Source organism: Hemiscyllium ocellatum, chromosome 15 (assembly GCF_020745735.1).
Source record: "Hemiscyllium ocellatum isolate sHemOce1 chromosome 15, sHemOce1.pat.X.cur, whole genome shotgun sequence".
Classification (NCBI taxonomy): Eukaryota; Metazoa; Chordata; class Chondrichthyes; order Orectolobiformes; family Hemiscylliidae; genus Hemiscyllium; species Hemiscyllium ocellatum.
In genome coordinates, this window is record NC_083415.1 from 69478801 (window position 1) to 69500571 (window position 21771).

The following is a 21771-nucleotide window of genomic DNA, read 5'->3' on the forward strand; positions in this document are numbered from 1 at the left end:
GCCATGACTCACCTTCTCTCCGTCTAGTATAAATACTATTTAACTAAATACTAAAAACCTATTTCTCCTTTTTTTTAGCTTTGACAAAGGGTCAGTTAGACTCGAAACATCAGCTCTTTTCTCTCCTTACAGATGCTGCCAGACCTGCTGAGATTTTCCAGCATTTTCTCTTTTGGTTTCAAATTCCAGCATCCACAGTAATTTGCTTTTATTTTAGCTTTTGTCAGTTACTGTCCCGCAGAGTGAGGAATCAAATCCAGATGATGTGGATTTTGATGTGCCTCAAAATAGATTTAAAAATGAAGAAATTCTCAAAGAGTGGGATAGGTTAGCAAAATATCTGTCTCAGGAGCACAGAACACAGTTGAAAGGTTTGTTACTGCAGAAGGACCTTTGTAAGATTCAGGTGGGGAGGACTAATGCTATTGTACATGAAGTAGACGTAGGGAATACTGCTCTGATAAAACAACACCCCTATTGACTTAATCCTTTCAAAGCCAGACGGGTCCAGATGGAGGTGGAGGCTATGCTCGACGAGGATATCATCGAAATGAACCAGAGCGAGTGGAGTTCGCCGATCATCTTAATTCGCAAACCAGATGGGCTCAACGATTCTGCATGGATTATTGGAAGGTCAACACAGTTACAAAATCAGGCTCAAATCCAATTCCTAGATTGGAGGACTGCATCAAAAAAGTTGGACAAGCCAGTTTGCAACCCCAAATGGATTATATCAATTTAAAGTGATGCCTTTTGGAAAGAAGAATGCACCTTCCACATTCTAAAGATTCAGGAACAGAGTTGTAGCTTGGTTAACAAACTGCAGTCCATTTGGACGATGTGGGGATCTTTAGTAAGTCCTGGAAAGATCACATGATACAGCAATAGAGCTCTTTGAATGTCTACAAGAAGCAAAATTGGTAATCAACTTAAACAAAACTGAATATGCGAAAGTAAAGGTGACATTACATAGAACATAGAAGGATACAGCGCAGTACAGGCCCTTCGGCCCTCGATGTTGCGCCGACCGAGTCCTACCTAACCTATACTAGCCCAATAACTTCCAAATGCCTATCCAATGCCCGCTTAAATGAACATAAAGAAGGAGTGTTCACCACTGATACGGGCAGGGCATTCCATGAACTCTCAACCCGCTGTGTGAAGAATCTACCCCTAACATCTGTCCTATACCTACCACCCCTTAATTTAAAGCTATGTCCCCTAGTAACACCTGACTCCATTAGCGGACTCCATTAACATTCTTGGGACATAACATTGGTCATGGAAGGTTGACCCCATGGAACACAAAGGCGGCGGCTATGGAGGAATTTCCAGGGTCAACCTCAAAGAAATAGGTGCTTTGATCCTTAGGACTAAACGGATTCTATCAGAAGTTTGTTCCAAACTTCAGCAGTGCAGTGGCACCATCAACCGATTTGTGGAAGAAGAATATAAGGTTTTGGTGGACAGAACAACGCTAGGAGGCATTCGGCCGTTTGAAAGCAATATTAACTACTGCACCAGTTTTAGCTACACCAAACTTTTCAAGGCCTTTTAAAGTTGCCATCGATGCTAGTGACATAGGAATTGGAGCTGTACCCATTACAGGAGGATGGGGGGTGAACTACTTTTTGAAGAAATTCAACATCCAGCAGAGGAAATATTCCACGATTAAAAAAGAACCAAGTTTGGTAGAGGCCTTACAACATTGAACGCATACATCACAAACAATGTGTCTGAGATGGTGTACATGGATCACAATCCTCTTACCTTTTTGGAGTGCTTTCAAGACTGGAACATGCGACTATTTCATTGGAGTCTTATGTTAGACTTTTAATTTACGTATCATACATTTTGCAGCTCGTAAGAAAGTAATCACAGATGCGTTATCGTGGATTTAACTGACCAAGTGTAAAAAGATTGATATCTATTCAATGTTATATTTATGTGGGAAGAAGTTATTATGAACTTAAAGTCATATATATGTCACAATACTGTGGTTAAGGAGTAGAGGAAAAAATGAAGCCATCTTTTCATTACAATGGTTCATTTTTTCTTAATGGGTGTGTTGTTATGAAAGTGTAGAGGCACTGTACGTTTGAGAGAGTTGAAAAGCTTGAAATACTGCCTGACACAGCAGTGTTCTCAACAAGGTAACAATGTAACATTTGATCAAAACAGCTAGCAGTAGCTGTGTTGCCATGTGACAAAAACATATTCAAATTCAGCCAATTAGTTTAAATTGTGCCCCAAAATACCAAACTCCAATCAAGTTTGAGTTTAGTATTTTGATGATAAGAAAACCAATGAAACGATCCAATGTTTTGGGGGTATAAAACCGTACATTTTGGATCAGTGAAGAGAGAACTGCCACAGAGACCGCTGCCTCAACAGCTCATTGAAAGATACCTGTCTGGGGAAGGAGTTTGCACAGCAGAACAGAGGCCAATCTGGATAGAATCTACAGAGGAAAATCTAAAAAGGACAATTGGCAAAGCTGACTAGTTTTGAAAGGATTTTTTTTGTTTAAATCTTAATCGGGATTTTTTTTAAAATTGTAGAGTAGGGGTAAAAGATAGGTTTAAGGGAGAGGAGTTGTAAATAGTTTTTGGTTAATATTCTCTGTTGGACTTAAAAGTGGTTAATTTTACTTTAACTTGTGACCTCTGGGATAGGTCTTTGCCTCTTGAATTGAAAAATTACAGCACAAGGTGAATCTTTTCTGCATTGCTGGTTTAAATTACCAGAGGGGTTTACCCCATGTTGTAAAGACGGTTCATTTGTGAAAGAGACGATGGAGGTATGGAAACCAGGGAGAAGGACTGTGCTATACTTACTGAACTGAACATAAACAAAAGGCAAGCCCGAGTGGTCAGGCAGACTTAAAAATAGATAAATCTTCACATCAGGATCAAGTCAGAAGGGGGTCTTGATGGGGAGATGTTGTGATGTTAGTTTCACTTGTATCTAAAACAAAGGACTAGTTTTAAATGCACATCCTCTTACTCTAACAGAAATGCAAAGAAATTTCTTCTTTTGGGAAGTCGTGAATGTCTGGCATTCTCTACCCCAGTGAGTTATGGAAGTTGAACCACCATATTTAAACAGGAGGTAGATAAATTATTGAACTACAAGAGCTGAAAGGAATGGCACAAAAGAGTGGTGAGGCTTAGGGCTGATCAGCCATGATCTTATAGAATAGTAGGGCAGGCTTGAGGGTCTTAATTGTCTACTCAGAATACCTGTAGTGTGGAAGGTGACCATTCAGCCCATTGAGCTCACACTGATCCAAAGATCATCCCCCCTTTCATGTGGTGCTCCAGCATTTAATCTTTCCTTAAGCATTGAAGATTTCTGTATGAAACTAGCTTTTTATCTAGTTAGTTTATTCCCCTTTCATCTCATTCTTTACATCTTGAAACTTGTTTCTTTAAAGTAATTATGCTTCATCTGTCCTAGTGCTGTCTAATTCTGGTTTCTAATGGTATATGATAAGGCTCTTTGCCATTTTTTATAATTTGGACATTCCTCCTAAAGTCAACATATTTTCATGTATGATAACATTATCCACAGACAACTTTCCTGGCCTTCATTTCAATGATTAAACTATCATTGATACCTTTTGCTTTCTCTTCTAAGTGCTAACTTGATAGAACATGCCCTTTTTCAGGTATATCCTTTTCCTGCTAGTGGCAACTGGAGTCTTTCATGATTAATTCCCACATGAATAGTTAAATGTAAACATTTAAAGATAGAATCCAATTACTTGATTAAACCTATATTTTAAACTGATTTTAAAAATATTAAATTTAGTCAGATTTTATTTCAATATCAATACAGATATAAAATTAAGATGCTTTGGTGATTGAATGACCACAACTGCTTAACAACAGAACAATAAATTTTCGCAGGACTTTGTAAGATCCATTACAGATGCCAACAAATCAAATCCTTCAGAGGAATGTTGCTGCGCTTTGGTTTTCTTTGAATTCAGTAGAATGTTCAGTATCTGTAATGGTCTGGTTTAAAAGGCCCATCTTGAGGAATTCCAAGGTAAGATGCCTGATCTGATGTTAGTTTGGTTAATTTCACTCCCAGTTTCTCTAAGTGTGCAGCTGCTACTGCCTCATCCAGCTGAAAAAAACAAAGTGTAAAACATTAAGACAACACAGCTAGTGCAATCTTTTAAATGAAGTTTATAATAGAAAAATGGATGTCTCAGGAGAAAACATTGCGCACAACAATTGCAAGGTGATCACAAATTTATTTTGTGTTGAGGTAATGAGTGAAAATGGGAAGTAGGACTAAGGCAGGTACTCTGCCAAAGATGGATAAGGAGATGTAGGATGTATATGAAAGCAGAATTACAGGAATAGAAGAATAATGATGTTTCAAAGGCTCCAATCCATAAAGTGTGTCCTCAATCAGAAAAGTGACAATGTTAAGGAGCATAAGAAACAAAATCAAGAAATTCCAATCCAATTAGTCTAACATCAGTTGTGAAGTTACCAGAACCTTATTAGGGACAGAGACTACACAACTGGACAAAACATGAGCTGATCAGAGATCCTCATGGATTTGTAAAGGGTCAAATGCAAGAAACCTATTTGAATTTTTCAGGTGATAATTAAATAGAGGCAGTTTATTGGTGTAGGTAAGGTATTAGCACAGCATCGCACCCACATCCAATGAACAAATAAAAATATTTACAAGGTGCAGAGTGTTATAGACAAACATGGAATAATGTAGTTGTAATCTCATGACTCCATAAAAAGAATGTTTAGGATGATTGCTGTTATCTGTTATGGTCTGAAGACATGTCGAAGACCTAATAGAATGACAGAACAGGTGTGTGTGTTAATTGGGTTTGTTATGTAGCATCAACATAAGACAGCATTGGTTAATGGGATGTGAATTTTATAGTGCGTGGCTAACTGAAATAAAGCTTCCACTGAAAGTGTGGGCAAGGACTCTGTTCAAATAGTTAACATTTAGCTTGGAAGTCAGATAGGGGTATTGCTGTTTTCTGAAAATGAGCCTGATGACTGGTGAAAGAGTGAACAATGTAGACCTAGGATAGTTCTTTACTAAAGACAAAGCAAGGTATGGACTTACTGTACAGGAGCTAGATAAAATAATTTGGAATTGGAGCCTGACAATTTGGACACTGAAGGAGATTTGGATAGATTAACTTTCATCGATAAATTTTATGAAAAAATGGTCTGTTGATTGCTTGTGTGGTATGGTCAGATTTAAACAAATTTAGAAAGGCAGAGGACAATATTATAGAAGTCAGTGTTGTTCAGAGAACAGCCAATGTTGCTCTTTTGAGGAGGACAGTCAGGTAATCCAGGAAATTATAGGCCGCTGAGCCTTACATCAGTGGCATGGGAATTAATCAGAAAAGATTCTAACGGACATGATCGCATCTGGAAGAGAATGGACCTATTAGGGATGGTCAGCATGGCTGTGTGTTCAGAAGATGGGGGTGGTCGTGTCTCAAATGACAAAGATGTTTGATGAGGCTAGGACTGTGGATGTTGTTTTCATTGACAAGAACGTCTGACAAGGCATCTCATGGTAGGCAAATCCAGGAGATTAAGTCACAACGGATCCAGAGTGAGTTTGGGCCAAAATTGGCTGAATCATATTAGGCTGAAAATGTGTTGCAGGAAAAGCACAGTAGGTCAGGCCGCATCCAAGGAGCAGGAGAATCGACGTTTCGGGCATGAGCCCTTCTTCAGGAATGAGATAAGTATGCCAAGCAGGCTAAGATAAAAGGTAAGGAGGAGGGGCGTTGGAAATGCAATAGGTGAAAGGAGGTTAAGGTGAGGGTGATAGACTGGAGAGGTCAGGAAGAAGATTGCAAGTTAGGAAGGTGGTGCTGAGTTTGAGGGTTGGGACTGAGACAAGGTGGGGGGAGGGGAAATGAGGAAACTGGAGAAATCTGAGTTCAACCCAAGTGGTTGGAGGGTTCCTAGGTGGAAGATGAGGTGCTCTTCCTCCAGCCGTCGTGTTGCCATGGTCTGGCGATGGAGGAGTCAAAGGGACCTGCATGTCCTTGGTGGAGTGGGAGGGGGAGTTGAAGTGTTGAGCCACGGGGTGGTTGGGTTCGCTGGTCCGGGTGTCCCAGAGGTGTTCTCTGAAATGTTCCGCAAATAGGCGCAAGTTGCGGAACGTTTCAGAGAACACCTCTGGGACACCCGGACCAACGAACCCAACCACCCGTGGCTCAACACTTCAACTCCCCCTCCCACTCCCCCAAGGACATGCAGGTCCCTTTGACTCCTCCATCGCCAGACCATAGCAACACGACGGCTGGAGGAAGAACGCCTCATCTTCCGCCTAGGAACCCTCCAACCACAAGGGATGAGCTCAGACTTCTCCAGTTTCCTCATTTCCCCTCCCCCCACCTTGTTTCAGTCCCAACCCTCAAACTCAGCAACACCTTCCTAACCTGCAATCTTCTTCCTGACCTCTCCGCCCCCACCCCGACCTATCTTAACCTCCTTCCACCGATCGTATTTCCAACGCCCCTCCACCAAGTCGCTCCTTCCTACCTTTTAGCCTGCTTGGCACACTTTCCTCATTCCTGAAGAAGGGCTCATGCCCGAAACATCGATTCGCTTGCTCCTTGGATGCTGCTTGACCTGCTGCGCTTTTCCAGCAACACATTTTCAACTCTGATCTGCAGCATCTGCAGTCCTCACTTTCTCCCTGAATCATACAAGACAGAGGGTAGCCGTAGTGGGGTTGTTTTATTAGAGGCCAGTGGTGCTCCGTAAGGATCAGTGCTGGGACCTGTTTATAATTGTTTTAATTCATTCATGGGATTATTGTATCACTGTTGGACCAATATTTAAATATATACAAGATTGGATGATAGTATTGATGGTCTGATTACTAAGACTACAACCAACAAAAATTGTTGGGAGTTGTAGATAATGAGGAAGGATATCAAAAGATGCAGCAGGATATTAATCAGTTGGAACTTGGGCAGAGAAATGGCAGATGGAGTTTAATCTGGCTAAGTGTGTGATGATGCATTTGGGAGGTCAAGTGCAAGAGGAAAATCTACAGTAAATGGCAGGAACTTATGGGCATTGATATAGAGAGATCTTGGCGTGCAAGTCCATTGGCCCCTGAAAATGACAAGGAAGAGTCAGAGATGTACAACATGGAAACAGACCCTTTGGTCCAATTTGTCCATGCCAACTAGATATCCTAAATTAACCTAGCCCCATTTGTCTGCATTTGGCCCATATCCCACTAAACTGTTCATATTCATACACCCATCCAGAGACCTTTAAAATCTCAGAATTGTACCAGCCTCCACCACCTCTGGCAGCTCATTCCATACATGCACCACCCTCTGCATAAATAAATTTCCCCTTTGATTCCTTTTAAATATTTCCCCTCTCACCTTAAACCGATGCTTTTTAGCTTTAAACTCCCCCACCCCAGAGAGCGCAAGCTTGGCTATTTACCCTATTCATGCCCCTCATGATTATAAAAGCCTCTATATGGCCATCCCTCAGCCTCCGATTCTCCAGGGCAAACAGCCCAGCATATTCAGCCTCTCCCCACGGCTCAAAGCCTCCAACCCTGACAAAATCCTTGTACTGTAAATCTTTTTTGAACTCTTTCAAGTTTCAGCATGTCCTTCATATAGCAGGGAGACCAGAATTGCACGCATGATTCCAATGTGGCCTCTCCAATGTCCTGTACGCCCACAACATAACCTCCCAACTCCTATACTCAATACACACTGACCAAGCAAGCATACCAAACTCCTTCGCAAAAATATTTGACGAATTCAAGTCTTTTCCATACTCCATATTTAAAAAGTTATGAACAGGATAAAAAATTATAAATCTAAACTTTGCATAATAAAACCTCCAGGTAAAATTGGTCTATATATTTTCATACATATAATTTAAATCTGACCTTCTTTGGCAGGAAGTGTACACCCACTGGGTATTTGCCAGGGTTGGTCCACAACTCTATCTGTGCCAGAACTTGGTTGGTGAAAGAGTTGCTCATCACAAAGCTGGGATGACCCATCGCACAGCCAAGATTCACCAAGCGACCCTCAGCAAGAACAATGATGTGGCGACCATTCTTTAGCTGATAGCGATCCACCTGAAAGCCAGAACATAGCTTGCAACTTAACCCTGATTATCAAATAATGCGTGTCATCCCCAAAGCAAAGTCAAAACAAAGTTATCGCATCCTATGCGTGACATACAATCACCTCTTGTCACATCTCTCTATTCTGGGACAGACTAGAAATAAAATAGTGTGCATCAGCAAATAACTACAGCAAATGTTAATGGCAGGCATGTGCCATTTGTCATGGCTTTTTTTTCCTCTCTCTTCAGCTTTTCAAAATTTAGAAATGATTTAAACTTGTTTAGGAAGTAGGTAATAGTATAAATACATGATGAGAACAGTTGCCGTTTCAAGGATGACAGCATAGTAAAAATGGGCAGAAGAATGGCAGATAAAGTTGAATACGGAGAACTGGTACTACAGGAAACTTTGCTTTAACCAGGGAGTCAATGGCCTAGACTATTATCACTAGACTATTAATCCTGAAACTCAGCTAATGTCCAGGGAACCCAGGTTTGAATCCTTCTATGGCAGATGACAGAATTTGAATTCAACAAAACAAAACAAAACTGGAATTAAGAATCCACTGATGACCATGAAACCATCACAACAGTCAGAAAAACCTATGTGGTTCACTAATGTCTGCTATCCTCATCAAATCTGCCCTACATGTGATTCCAGACCCACAGCAATGTGAGTGACTCTCAAATGCACTCAAATGAAACTGGATGGTTCACCTGGCATCAACTTAGAACAGACAGTGGAAGAAACAGCACTGTCAACTCTCAGAAGTATACCCCACAAATAAAGTCCCACATCACTGCCCCTGGATATCACCTGTCTCACTGGCAAGTCAGATCCAGACGAGATGGCAGCACAGTAGTAAACACAGTCAGGAGGGAGTTACCCTGGGAGTCCTCAACATGGACTCCAGACCAATGAAGTCTCATGGCTTCAATGTAAACATGCACAAGGAAACTGAAGAAGGTCTTTTGCTGGAAATATCGATTCTCCTGCTCCTTGGATGCTGCCTGACCTGCTGTGCTTTTCCAGCACCACACACTCGACTCTAATCTCCAGCATCTGCAGTCCTCACATTCGCCTACAAGGAAACTCCTGATCACCATGTACTGTCCACCCTTGGCTGATGAACTGGTAGTCCTTGCAGTTGAGCAATACTTGGAGGAAGCACCCAGGATGGCAAGGGCACAATATATACTTGGATGGGTGGAGGGGGCAGATTTCAATGTCCACCACCAAGATTAGCTCACCACAGCAGTAGTGCTACTGATCGAGCTGGTCAAATCTTAAAGGACAGCTGCTAAACTGGGTCTGTGGCAGATGCTAAGGAAACCAACAAGGGAAAAACATACTTGACCTCATCCTTACCAACCTGCCAGCTACAGGTGCATGGGTCCACGATAGTATCAGTAAAAGTGACCACTGGACAGTTCTTGTGGTGACAAAGTCCCGCCTTCAGAGAAAATCCTGTGTTGTGTGGCAATATCACTGTGCTAAATGGGACAGACTTTGAACAGACCTAGCAGCTCAAGACTAGGCATCTGTGGAGATACTGTCAGCTACCAACAGCAGAATGTACACCAGCACAACCTGTAACCTCATGACCTGCTATTTCCCCTCCTCGACCATTACTATCAAGCCAGGGGATCAATCCTGGTTCACTGGAGAGTGCAGGGGGGCATGCCAGGAACAGCACCAAGTATATCAGAAGTTGAGGAGTCAACCTGGTGAAGCCAAAGACTGCTTGCATGTGAAACAGCATAAGCAGTGAGTGATTAGATTAGATTCCCTACAGTGCGAGGGTCCATAATCGACCCTCCGAAGAGTAACCCACCCCGATCCATTTCCCTCTGACTAATGCACCCAGGCATTTAGCATGGCTAATTCACCTAGCCTGCACATCTTTGGACTATGGGAGGAAACCAGAGCACCACGCAGACACGGGGAGAATGATCAAACTCCACACAGACAGTCACCCAAGGCTGGAATCGAACCTAGGTCCCTGGTGCTGAGGCAGCAATGCAAATCACTGAGCCACCGTGCCACCCGATTGATTGTAGGATCGCTTAGCTCTGTCAAAGGATCAGATCTAAGTCTGCAGTCCTGCCACATCCAGTTTTGAATGGAGGACAATTTAAAATCACTGGAGGCGGTGGCTCCAGTAATAGCCCCACCCTCAATGATGGAAGAGCCCAGCACATCAGTCATAGAATTTGAATTCAGTAAAACAAAACTGGAATTAAGAATCCACTGATGAGCGTGAAACCAGCCCAGCACAAAGGATAAGGTGGCAGCTTTCCTAGCAATCTTCAGCCAGTTGTGCCGAGTGGAAGATGTATCTCTACCTCCTCCAACTGTCCCCAACATCACAGATACCAGTCTTCAGCCAATTCACTTTACTCTATGTGATATCGTAAAACAGTTGGAGGCGCTGGGCACTGCAAAGTCTGCAGGCCCTGACAACATTTCAGTAACAATACTGAAGACTTGTGGTCCAGACCTTGCTGCCACCCTAACCAAGCTCTTCTAGTGCATTTACAACACTGGTATCTAATGTGGAAAATTGCCCAAATATGTCCTATACATAAAAAGCAGCACAAATCCAACGGGTCCAATTACCACCCCATTAGCCTACTCTTGATCATCAGTGAAGTGACGGAAAGTATTAACACTGCTATCATTAGCACTTGTTCAGTGACCCTGGATTCTACTAGGGTCACTCAGCTCCTCACCTCATTACAGCCTTGGTTCAAACATGGACAAAAGAGCTGAATTCCAGAGGTGAGGTGAGTGTGACAGTCCTTGACATCAAGGCTGCATTCAACTGAGCGTAGCATCAAGGAGCCCTGGCAAAACTGGAATCAATGGCTATCAAGGGATGAACTCTCCAGTGGTTGGAGTCATACCTGACACACAGGAAGATGATTGTGGTTGTTGGACGTCAGGATATGTCTGCAGGAGTTCTTCAGGATAGAGATCTAGGCCCAACCATCTTCAGCTGCTTCATCAATGACCTTCCCTCTATCATTAGGGCAGAAGTGGAGATGGTTGCCGATGATTACACAATGTTCAGTACCATTCACGACTCCTCAGATACTGAAGCAGTCTGTGTCCAAATGCAACAAGATCTGGACAATATCGAGGCTTGGGCTGACACGTGGCAAGTAATATTCATCCCATATAAAAGCCAGGATATGGCCTTCAGTAATAAGAGACAATCTCACCACTGCTCCTTGACATTCAATGGTGCTACCATCATTGAATACCCCACTATCAAAATCCTGGAAGTTATCAGTGATTAGGAATGCAATTGGACTCACTACAAACACATGCTCCAAGAACACTAAATGTTGGAGAGACACTAAATCAATACTTTTCGTCAGTATTCACTCAGGAACAGGACACTGTTGCTGATGTGAATATTGAGCCACAAATGATTAGAATGGATGGCCTTGAGGTATGTAGGGAAGAGGTCTGGGGAATACTGGAAAGGATGAAAATAGATAAGTCCCCTGGGCCTGATGGCATTTATCCTAGGATCCTCTGGGAAGCTAGGGAGGAGATAGAGGAGCCATTGGCCTTGATTTTTATGTCGTCGTTGTCTACGGGAATAGTGCCAGAAGGCTGGAGGATAGTGAATGTGGTCCCCTTGTTCAAGAAGGGGAGTAGGGATAGCCCTAGTAACAGAGTCTCACTTCTGTTGTGGGCAAAGTCTTAGGGAGAATTGTAAGGGATAGGATTTATGAACATCTGGATAGGAATAATGTGATCAAGGATAGTCAGCATGGTTTTGTGAAGGGCAGGTCGTGTCTCACAAACGTTATTGAATTCTTTGAGAAGGTGACCAAGGAAGTGGACGAGGTAAAGCAGTTGATGTGGTGTATATGGATTTTAGCAAGACGTTCGATAAGGTACCCCATGGCAGGCTAATGCAAAAACTACAGAGGTATGGCATTGAGGGTGAATTAGAGGTTTGGATTAGGAATTGGCTGACTGGAAGGAGACAGAGGATAGTAGTTGATGGTATAGATTCAGCTTGGAGTGCAGTTACTAGCGGTGTTCCGCAAGGATCTGTTTTGGGACCATTGCTGTTTGTCATTTTTATAAATGACCTAGAGGAGGGGCTTGAAGGCTGGGTGAGCAAGTTTGCGGATGACACGAAAGTCGGTGGAGTTGTGGACAGCGAAGGAGGATGTGGCAGGTTACAGCGGGATATAGATAAGTTGAAGAGCTGAGCAGAAAGGTGGCAAATGGAGTTCAATGTAGCTAAGTGTGAAGTCATTCACTTTGGTAGGAGTAACAAGATGATGGATTACTGGGCTAATGGTAGGCTACTTGGTAGTGTGGATGAGCAGAGGGATCTTGGTGTCCATGTGCACAGATCTCTGAAAGTTGCCACCCAGGTAAATAGTGCTGTGAAGAAGGCATATGGTGTACTGGGCTTTATTGGTAGAGGAATTGAGTTCCGGAGTCCTGAGGTCATGTTGCAGTTGTATAAGACTCTGGTGCGGTCTCATCTGGAGTACTGTGTGCAGTTTTGGTCGCCATACTATAGGAAGGATGTGGAGGCATTGGAACTAGTGCAGAGGAGGTTTACCAGGATGTTGCCTGGCATGGTAGGAAGATCGTATGAGGAAAGGCTGAGGCACTTGGGGCTGTTCTCATTGGAGAAAAGGAGGTTTGGGGAGATTTGATAGAGGTGTACAAGATGATTAGGGGTTTAGATAGGGTTGACAGTGAGAACCTTTTTCCGCTAATGGAGTCAGCTGTTACTAGGTGACACAGCTTTAAATTAAGGGGTGGTAGGTATAGGACAGATGTTAGGGGTAGATTCTTTACTCAGCGGGTTGAGTGTTCATGGAATGCCCTGCCAGTAGCAGTGGTGGACTCTCCCTCTTTATGGTCATTTAAGCGGGCATTGGATAAGCATATGGAGGTTTTGGGCTAGTGTAGGTTAGGTAGGCATCGGTCAGCACAGAGGGCCAAAGGGCCTGTACTGCGCTGTATTTTTCTATGTTCTATAACAGGTCAGAGGCTAGGAATACTATGGCTAGTAACTCACCTCCTGACTCCCCAGAGCCTGTTCACCATCTACAAGTGATGGAGGCTGGTACAACTGCAACGTTTAAGAGGCATTTGGATAGGGTATATGAATCGAAAGGATTTGGAGGGATATGGGCCAGGTGCTGGCAGATGGGACTAGATTGGGTTGAGACATCTGGTCGGCATGGATGGTTTGGACCGAAGGGTCTGTTTCCATGCTGTACATCTGACTTTATGACTCTACAAGGCACAAGTCAGGAATGCAATGGAATACCCTCTACTTGCATAGATAATTGCAGCCCCAACATCACTAAGCTTGACACCATCCAAACAAAGCAACTCACTTGATTGCCACCACATCCTCAAGCATCCATTCCCTCTATCACAGATGCTCAGTAGCAGCTGTATGTACCATCTACAAAGATGTACTGCATAAATTCACCGAAGATCCTCTGACAGCACCTTCCAAACCCATGACCATTTTCATCTAGGACACAGTCAGCAGATACATGGGAACACCACCACCTTCAAGTTCCCCTCTAAGCCACTCGTCATCCTCACTTGGAAATATAATGGCAGTCCTTCACCGTCACTGGGTCAAAATACTGAAATTCCCCCTCTCATGGCATTGTGGGTCAATCCACAGCAGGTGGACTGCAGCAATTCAAGGCAGCAGCTCACCACCGACTTCGTCAGGGCAACTAGGGATGGGAAATAAATGCTGGCCAGCCAGCAACCCCGAAATTCTACTAAAATGAATAAATTTTTCAAAATTTGTTTCGGCCTCCTCCAGTGGTCCCAGTATTACAGGTGGTCTTCAAAGCATCCCATGTGATATCAAGAATGACTGGTGATACTGGATGCTGTAAAGGCTACGGGTCTTGACAACATTTCAGCAACAGTACTGAAGCCTCATGCTCCAGAACGTGCTGCTCCACTTGCCAAGCTCTTCTAGTACAGTTACAACACTGACATCGATCTTACAATATGGAAAACTGCCTGGATAAATCCTAAGCAGGACAAATCCAACCCAAGCAAATTACTGTCTCGAGAATACTCTCTATTAGTGAAATGATGGAAGGTGTCATCAATAACGCTATCAAGCAGCACCTGTTCAACAAAGTTTGGTTTCGCCAGGGCCACCAACGCTCGACTTTGTTGCAGCCTTGGTTGAAGCATACATAAAACAGCTGAATTCCAGAGGGGAGGAGAGAGTGACAGTGCTTCGCATCAAGGCTGCATTCAACAGAGTGTAGCATCAAGGGATCCTAGCCAACTGGAATCAATGGGTGTTAGGGGCAAACTTGCTGGATTGAAGTCATCCCTGGTACATTGAAGATTGTTGTGCCTGTTGAAAGTCGATCATCGCAGCTCTAGGACATCTCTGCAGGAGTTCTTCAGGATGGTGCCCTAGGCCCAAACATATTCAGTTGTTTCATCAATGACCTTCCTCCATAAGGTGAGAGGTGGGGATATTCACCAATAATTGCAGAGTGTTCAGCATCATTCATGACATTTCAGATATTAAAGCAGTGCATGTTCAAAAAGATCTGGACAATATTCAGGCTTTACCTAACCAATGACAAGTAACATTTGCACCTCAAAAATGACGGGCTATGACATGACTAAGGGACAATCTAACCACCATTCCTTGACATTCAATGGTGTTACCACCCAGAATTCCCCACTGTCAACATCCTGACAATTGACCAGAAACCCAACTGGACTTGCTACATACAAACAGTGGCTACAAGAACAGGTCAGAGGCTAGGAATACTGCGGTGAATAACTCATCTCCTGACTTCTCAAAGTCTGTTCCCCTACATGACATGAGTCAGGAGCGTGATCAAATACTCATCACTTGCCTGGATAGGTGCAGCCCCAACAACACAATAAGCTTCACAGCGTCCAGACAAAGCAACCAACTTGATTCACACCACATCCTCAAGCATCCACTCCCTCAACAAACCAATGCTCAGTACACACTGCAGAAATTCAAAGATCTTCAGACAGAACCTTCCAAAAGCATGATCACTTCTATCTAGAAAGTGAAGGGCAGACAATGCATGGCACCACCACCTTCAAATTCCCCTTCAAGCCACTCACCATCCTAAGTTGGAAATTTACTGCTGCGCCTTCACTGCCACTGGGTCAAAATCCTGGAATTCCTTTCCTAATAACATTGTAGGTTGACCCACATCAGATGGACTGCAGTGGCTCAAGAAGGCAGCTCACCATCATCTTCTCAATGACAACTAGAGACAGTCACCAAATGCTGACAAGCTAGCAACCCCATATTCCATAAATGAATAAAAAACTGGCATCTTACGAATCGGCATTCTTGTTAAACTGGTGAAAATTCTCTCTCAAATACCAGAAGCGCACTATATTACCATGATATCCAAGCGGTCAGTTGGTAAGTGAGTGAGATGGTTCTCTGCCAGTAAATAATGTGAAAAATCACAACACCAAGTTATAATCAGGTTTATTTGGAGCACTAGCTTTTGAGTGCTGCTCCTTCATGAGGTAGTTGTGCAGCAGAACCGTAAGACACAAGTTATAGCAAAAGATTAGTGTTATGTAATTGAAACGATACATTAAACAAACCTCAATTGTTATTAAGCCTTTCATCTTTTAGAAAGAGTCACAGGTTTCAGTTCATTAATACGTAAATCCCAGAACCTGTTTTAAGTCAAACTCTCAAGATAACTTAAGGTTAGTGAGTTTTGAGAAGGTTAAGATTGTATGCGTGTGACTCTATGAGAGAGAGTCTGCAGGAGTGAGACAGTATGGAAGATGGTGCGTGCGTACGTGCATGTGAGAGTATATAGTGCAGTGGGGTCACCTGTAGTGTGGCATTAACTTGGCTATCAAGTTTGGTATCCATGAGGATGGCCTCAACCAGGATCTTGGGTTCATGTCACAATACAGATGACTCTACTACACTATACATTCTCTCACATACACAATCAACACACACTTACATACTCTCACAGATACTCTCATACACAAACACATATCCTCCACACTCACCCTCTCTCAGGCTTATACCCCATCACACACACTTTAGCAAGCTTGCAGACACGCAAAAAACACACTCACGTGTACTCACACATGCACACCGCCTCTCTATATCCTGCACACGCACACACATGTAAGTCTATGGGGTGAATTTGTATTTGCAGAATTATATTTTCAAATACACTATTTTGCTCAAAAAATGCACAACCTGCAGGCAGTCAATCCATGTAATATTTTGTAAATTCCACTTTGAAAAGAGAACCAACTCTGACTCGAGATTGGGAAACAGACACAGACAGACTGTAACCTTTAATGCATTGCCCAAGCTGAGATGTCACTATCAACAATCTAGGTTTAATGTATCATTTCAATCACATAACATTGTAATCTTTCGCAATAAATTCTGTCTCTTATGGTCCTGCTTCACAACTACCTGATGAAGGAGCGTCACTCCGAAAGCTAGTGTGCTTCCAAATAAACCTGTTGGCCTACAACCTGGTGTAGTGAGATTTTTAACTTTGTCCACTCCAGTCCAACACCAGTTCCTCCACAAATAATAATGCATCTTTATTTTAAATAAAACTTGTGATATGTACTGTAAATGAAGTGTAACACTTGATACATACCCCCTGCATTCCATTTTATTACTTAGTGTGTATATTTATATTGATTATGTGGATCTCTCAATTAACCAATTTGACCAGCTAGCACACTTTGGGCCCCGTAGCTGCCAATCAATAAAGTTTGTTGTACTTAAAGTGTTATCTGTTTAAAGATCATTTAAAAAAATATTTTTGATTTTGGACTAAAATGGGAAAAAGGATTTTTTTAAAAAAACAAATCATTGTGGAAGGAACTGATATACTTGCAAATAAAAACAAACTTGCTAAGTCATATTTACACTGTTGCTTTAATAATGGAGGAAGGCTGTTTGCAAACAGCTGACACCAAAGTGTGTACAAAGTGAGATTCAACCAGCAGATTGCTGATTGTTTTATGGAATAGCGACCAATTGTGGCTGTCAAAGGCCATTAAGCCTGACACCATCTGACTGGTTCCTGGATAGATAGCTGAACAACTTGTGGGTGGTCCACTTGGAATGAACTGCCAGAGGAAGTGGTTAATGCAGGTAGAGTTACACTTAAAAGATATTTGAACATGTATACGAAAAGGAAAGGTTTAGAGGGATATGGGTCAAATGCAGGCAAAAGGGACTAGTTTAGTTTGGGAAACTTAAATCGTTTGTTGGACAAAAAGAGTATGTGCTCTATGTCTCCACAACATCTACTGCCCTGCCCAATCATCTTCGTCACTTCCTCAAAAAGACTCAATCAAGTTTGAGACACACAATCTTCCCCACATAAAGCCATGCTGCCAAATGCTAATACATCCATATTTTTCCAAATGTGAGTTAATTCTTTCCCTAAGAATCTTCCCCAATGCACCTGATGTCATGAGATTTGTAACTTCATTATCACAGACTTAAGGCTCACTGGCATGTCATTGCCTGGGTTATCCCTGCTGTCGCCCTCAAATAAAAACGATTGGAGGTGTAGTGGACAGCAAAGTAGTTACCTTATTACACCAGGATCTTGATCAGATGGGCCAATGGGCTGAGAAGTGGCAGATGGAGCTTACTTTTAGTAAATGAGAGATGCTGAATTATGGGAAAGCAAACCTTAGCAGGAATTATACACTTAATGTTAAGGTCCTAGGGAGTGTTGCCGAGACCTTGGAATACAGGTTCATAGCTCCTTGAAAGTGGAGTCACAGGTAGATAGGATAGTGAAGAGACCCTTTGGTATGGTTTCCTTTATTGGTCAGAGTATTGAGGACAGGAGTTGGGAGGTCATGTTGCGACTGGACAGGACATTGGTTAGGCCACTGTTGGAATATTGCGTGCAATTCCATCCTCCCTCCTATTGGAGAGATGTTGTGAAACTTGAAAGGGTTCAGAAAAGATTTACAAGGATGTTGCCAGGGTTGGAAGATTTGAGCTACAGGGAGAGGTTCAGAGGCTGGGGGGTGGCCTTATGGAGGTTTATAAAATCATGAAGGACAGGGGTAGGGTAAATAGACAAAGTCACTTCCCTGGGGTCAGGGAGTCCAGAACTAGAGGGCATAGGTTTAGGGTGAGAGGGGAAAGATATAAAAGAAACCTAAGGGGCAAAGTTTTCATGCAGAGAGTGATACATGTATGGAATGAGCTGCCAGAGGTAGTAGTGGAGGCTAGTACAACTGCAACATTTAAATGGTTTCTGGATGGGTATATGAATAGGAAGGGTTTAGAGATATGTCCTGGATGATGGCAGGTGGGAGTAGATTGGGTTGGGATATCTGGTCGGCATGGACAAGTTGGACCGAAGGGTCCGTTTCTGTGCTGTACATCTCTATGATTCTGACATCTCCTGTGACCCAAGGAGGACACAAAGATTTTGTATAGCAATTTCCTCATCTGCCTCCCACAACATTGTGGGATAGATCGTATCAGCTCCTGTGGACTGGTCTATCATAATGCTTTTCAAATCACCCAACATCAGTATCTATTTTATATTGACATGTCCTAGACTATCAAAATATGCCTCCCAAGACTCACCATCAAGCATGTCCTTCCCCTACGTGAAAACATTTGTTAAGAATCTCACCACTTCCTTTGGTCCTACACACAAATTCCCTCCTTTGTGGCGAGTGGGCCTATTCTTTCTCTAGCTACCTTTGTGCTCCCTATAGAGGCATTAAAAACCGTGGGATTTTTCTTAATCCTGTTTGCCAAAGACATTTCATGGCTCCTTTTAGCCCTCCTAACTCCTGCTTCAGCTCTTCCCTGATTTCTCTGCCCATCTTTCAGTTTCCTAAAGCTTATAAATGCCTCCTTTTCAGTTTTGACTCAGCTCACAAATTGTCATCTTGCCACCCTTAACCTTCATTTTCGCAAGAACATGCTGGTCCTGAACTCTAATCAACTGGTCTTCAAAAGATTCCCACATGCCAAATCTTGATTTACCCTCAAACAGCCTCCTCCAAGTAAAGAAGAGACTTTGCAGTCAACGTACCAATGGATTGTGCTGCCTGAGAAGGGGAAAAAGGAACAGAAAATCCTGACATGCACAAGAATCACCTCAGTGAAATCTGCTGGCTCGGGCCATTGAACTGCATCCCCAGATCTTCCCACCCCGCCCAGTACCAATAACATCAATCTGTTTTAATCTGAAAGAGAATTGGGAACCTTTATGCCAACAGTTCATAGTTCCAAGGGACTGCCAATGACAACATTACATCACACTTACTCTATTCTACACACCACTCACCCAGACACATACAACACAAAAAAAAACAAATGCCTGGAAATTTTCAGTAAGTCTGACAGCATTTGTGGAGAGAAGTCAATGTTAACATTTCGGGTCCACTGACCCTCTTCCAGAACATTCTGGAGGGGGGTCACTGGACCGGAAGTGTTAACTCTGATTTCTCTCTGCAGATGCTGCCAGGTCTCCAGCAATTTCTGTTTTTGCTTCAGATTTCCAGCATTGGGGGCAGTTTTCAGTTTTTGTCACATACCACAAATCCCACTATTGAATCAACATGTGGCCACGCAACAGTTCTCATGAACCTCATTCTCCCAAACTAATAACACTTCCTGCCCTCTGCATTTAATGCTGTGTAATGGACCACATACTTTCTCCTTTGAAATATAAACTGGAATGTGGAAGTTGGTCATTGCAATTAGCTGAAGTACTAGGACAGATTTTGCACTTCAGAGATCAAATGGGATTTCTTTTATTCATTCACAAATGAGGGCATCACTGGCTATTCATTGCACATTCCTAATTGCCCAGAGGGCAGTTAAGAGTCAACCAAATTGGTCTGGGTCTGGAGCCACATGTAGGTCAGACTAGATAAGGACATCAGTGAACGAGATGAGTTTTTCCTGACAATCAACAATGGGTTCATGATCACCATGAGATTCTTAATTCTGGATTTTGTTTCAAATTCCACCAACTGGTCTATACTTTAACCACACAAGATTAACTAACTTTTTAGGTCAATGAGATGGATACATTTAAGAGAAAAGTGGCACCAGAATTCTTTTTAGTTAAGGCTATTGGATGGTTTTGCCTTCAGATTGGTCGAGTGGCAGACCCATGTTACAGACTCGAGTGCAGCACACTTGGACATCCAGAAGTCTGCAAGAAATCTTTCTCTCCCTTCTCTCTGTGAATGGAAAATATAAAAAAAAACTACTGTCGACAAGAAAAGAATTCTAATGTTTAAAAAAAGCATCTAGATCCAAACATTCAATTCGATGTTGAACTTGGCCATTGCCGTGCAGACATTGCACTTCATCGCTAAAAATCAAACACTGATCGAGAAAATACACATCCAATCCTTCTGAACTTTTGAACCACAGAATTAATTTTTCCCTGTCCATGTGTTTCCACCCACATGTGTCAAACTACTTGCTTTAGTTTGCCTCATTTATGAATGAATGTCTGTGCGTTTGGGGTTTAAAAGGGGTATAGCTTAAATTGGGTAGCAGCAATTAGCAATTCGTTTTGCTATTTATTAAAGAATAAGTTTCTTTACAATATAAACAATTACTTTCTTGTTGATAAAACCTGATGTGAATTCCTATCATCCTGACGAGCACTGTTAGACAAATTGATCATCTTGGCGCTCAATTTTTGATGACATGTGGAATACCGAGGCGGGATTTTAAACTCTTCCCAGTTGAGTTGTGACACCAGGCACACCTCACCACCAAAAATGCAGAAAGGTGCCTTCAGACTATTAGAGTCAGCGTTATACCACATAGAAACAGATCCTTCGGTTCAACTTGTTAATGCCGACCAGAATTCATAAATTAATCTAGTCCCATTCACCAGAATTTCGCGCATGTCATTCTAAACCCTTCCTATTCCTGTACCTATCCAGATGCCTTTTAAATGTTGTAATTGTACCAGCCTCCATCACTTCCTTTGGCAGCTCATTCCATATACACAACTCTCTCTGCATGAAAAAATTGCCCCTTAGGTTCCTTTTAAATCTTTCCCATCTCACCTTAAACCATACTCTCTAGTTTTAGACTCCATTATCCAGGAAAAGACCTTGTCTATTTATTCTATCCATGCTCATGATCTTATAAAAATTGTAAGTAAGTAACCTCAACCTCCGATGCTCCAGGGAAAACAATCCCAGCCTATTCAGGCTCTTCATATAGTTCAAATCCTCCAATCCTGTGGTGGGCTCTCCCTCTTTATGGGCATTTAAACAGGCATTGGATAGGCATATGGAGGATAGTGGGCTAGTGTAGTGTAGTGGACGTGGGTCGGCGCAACAGAGGGCCAAAGGGCCTGTACTGCGCTGTATTTTTCTATGTTCTATGTTCCTGAAAGTATCCTTCTAAATCTTTTCTGAACCCTTCTAAGTTTCACAACATCCTTCCTATAGCAGTCAGAGCAGAATTGAGTGGAGTATTCCAAAAGTTGCCTACCAACATCCTGTACAACTGCAACATGAGCTCCCAATTCCTATACTCATTGCACTGACCAATAAAGGTAAGCATACCAAACACCA

The 21771-nt window shown here is 42.6% G+C and overlaps 1 protein-coding gene across 1 annotated transcript in view; it reads right to left on the minus strand.

The window, feature by feature from the left end:
- Positions 1–3803: 3803 nt before the first annotated feature.
- ahcy (adenosylhomocysteinase) overlaps positions 3804–21771 on the minus strand; it is a 110604-nt gene continuing 92636 nt past the window's right edge. Inside the window, exons 9-10 of the mRNA XM_060836607.1 lie at positions 7948–8142; positions 3804–4134 (exon numbers count right to left, since the gene is read on the minus strand). Of these exons, the coding sequence (XP_060692590.1) occupies positions 4003–4134; positions 7948–8142 (327 nt within the window). The 3' untranslated portion in view covers positions 3804–4002. The remainder of the gene's footprint in view (positions 4135–7947; positions 8143–21771) is intronic.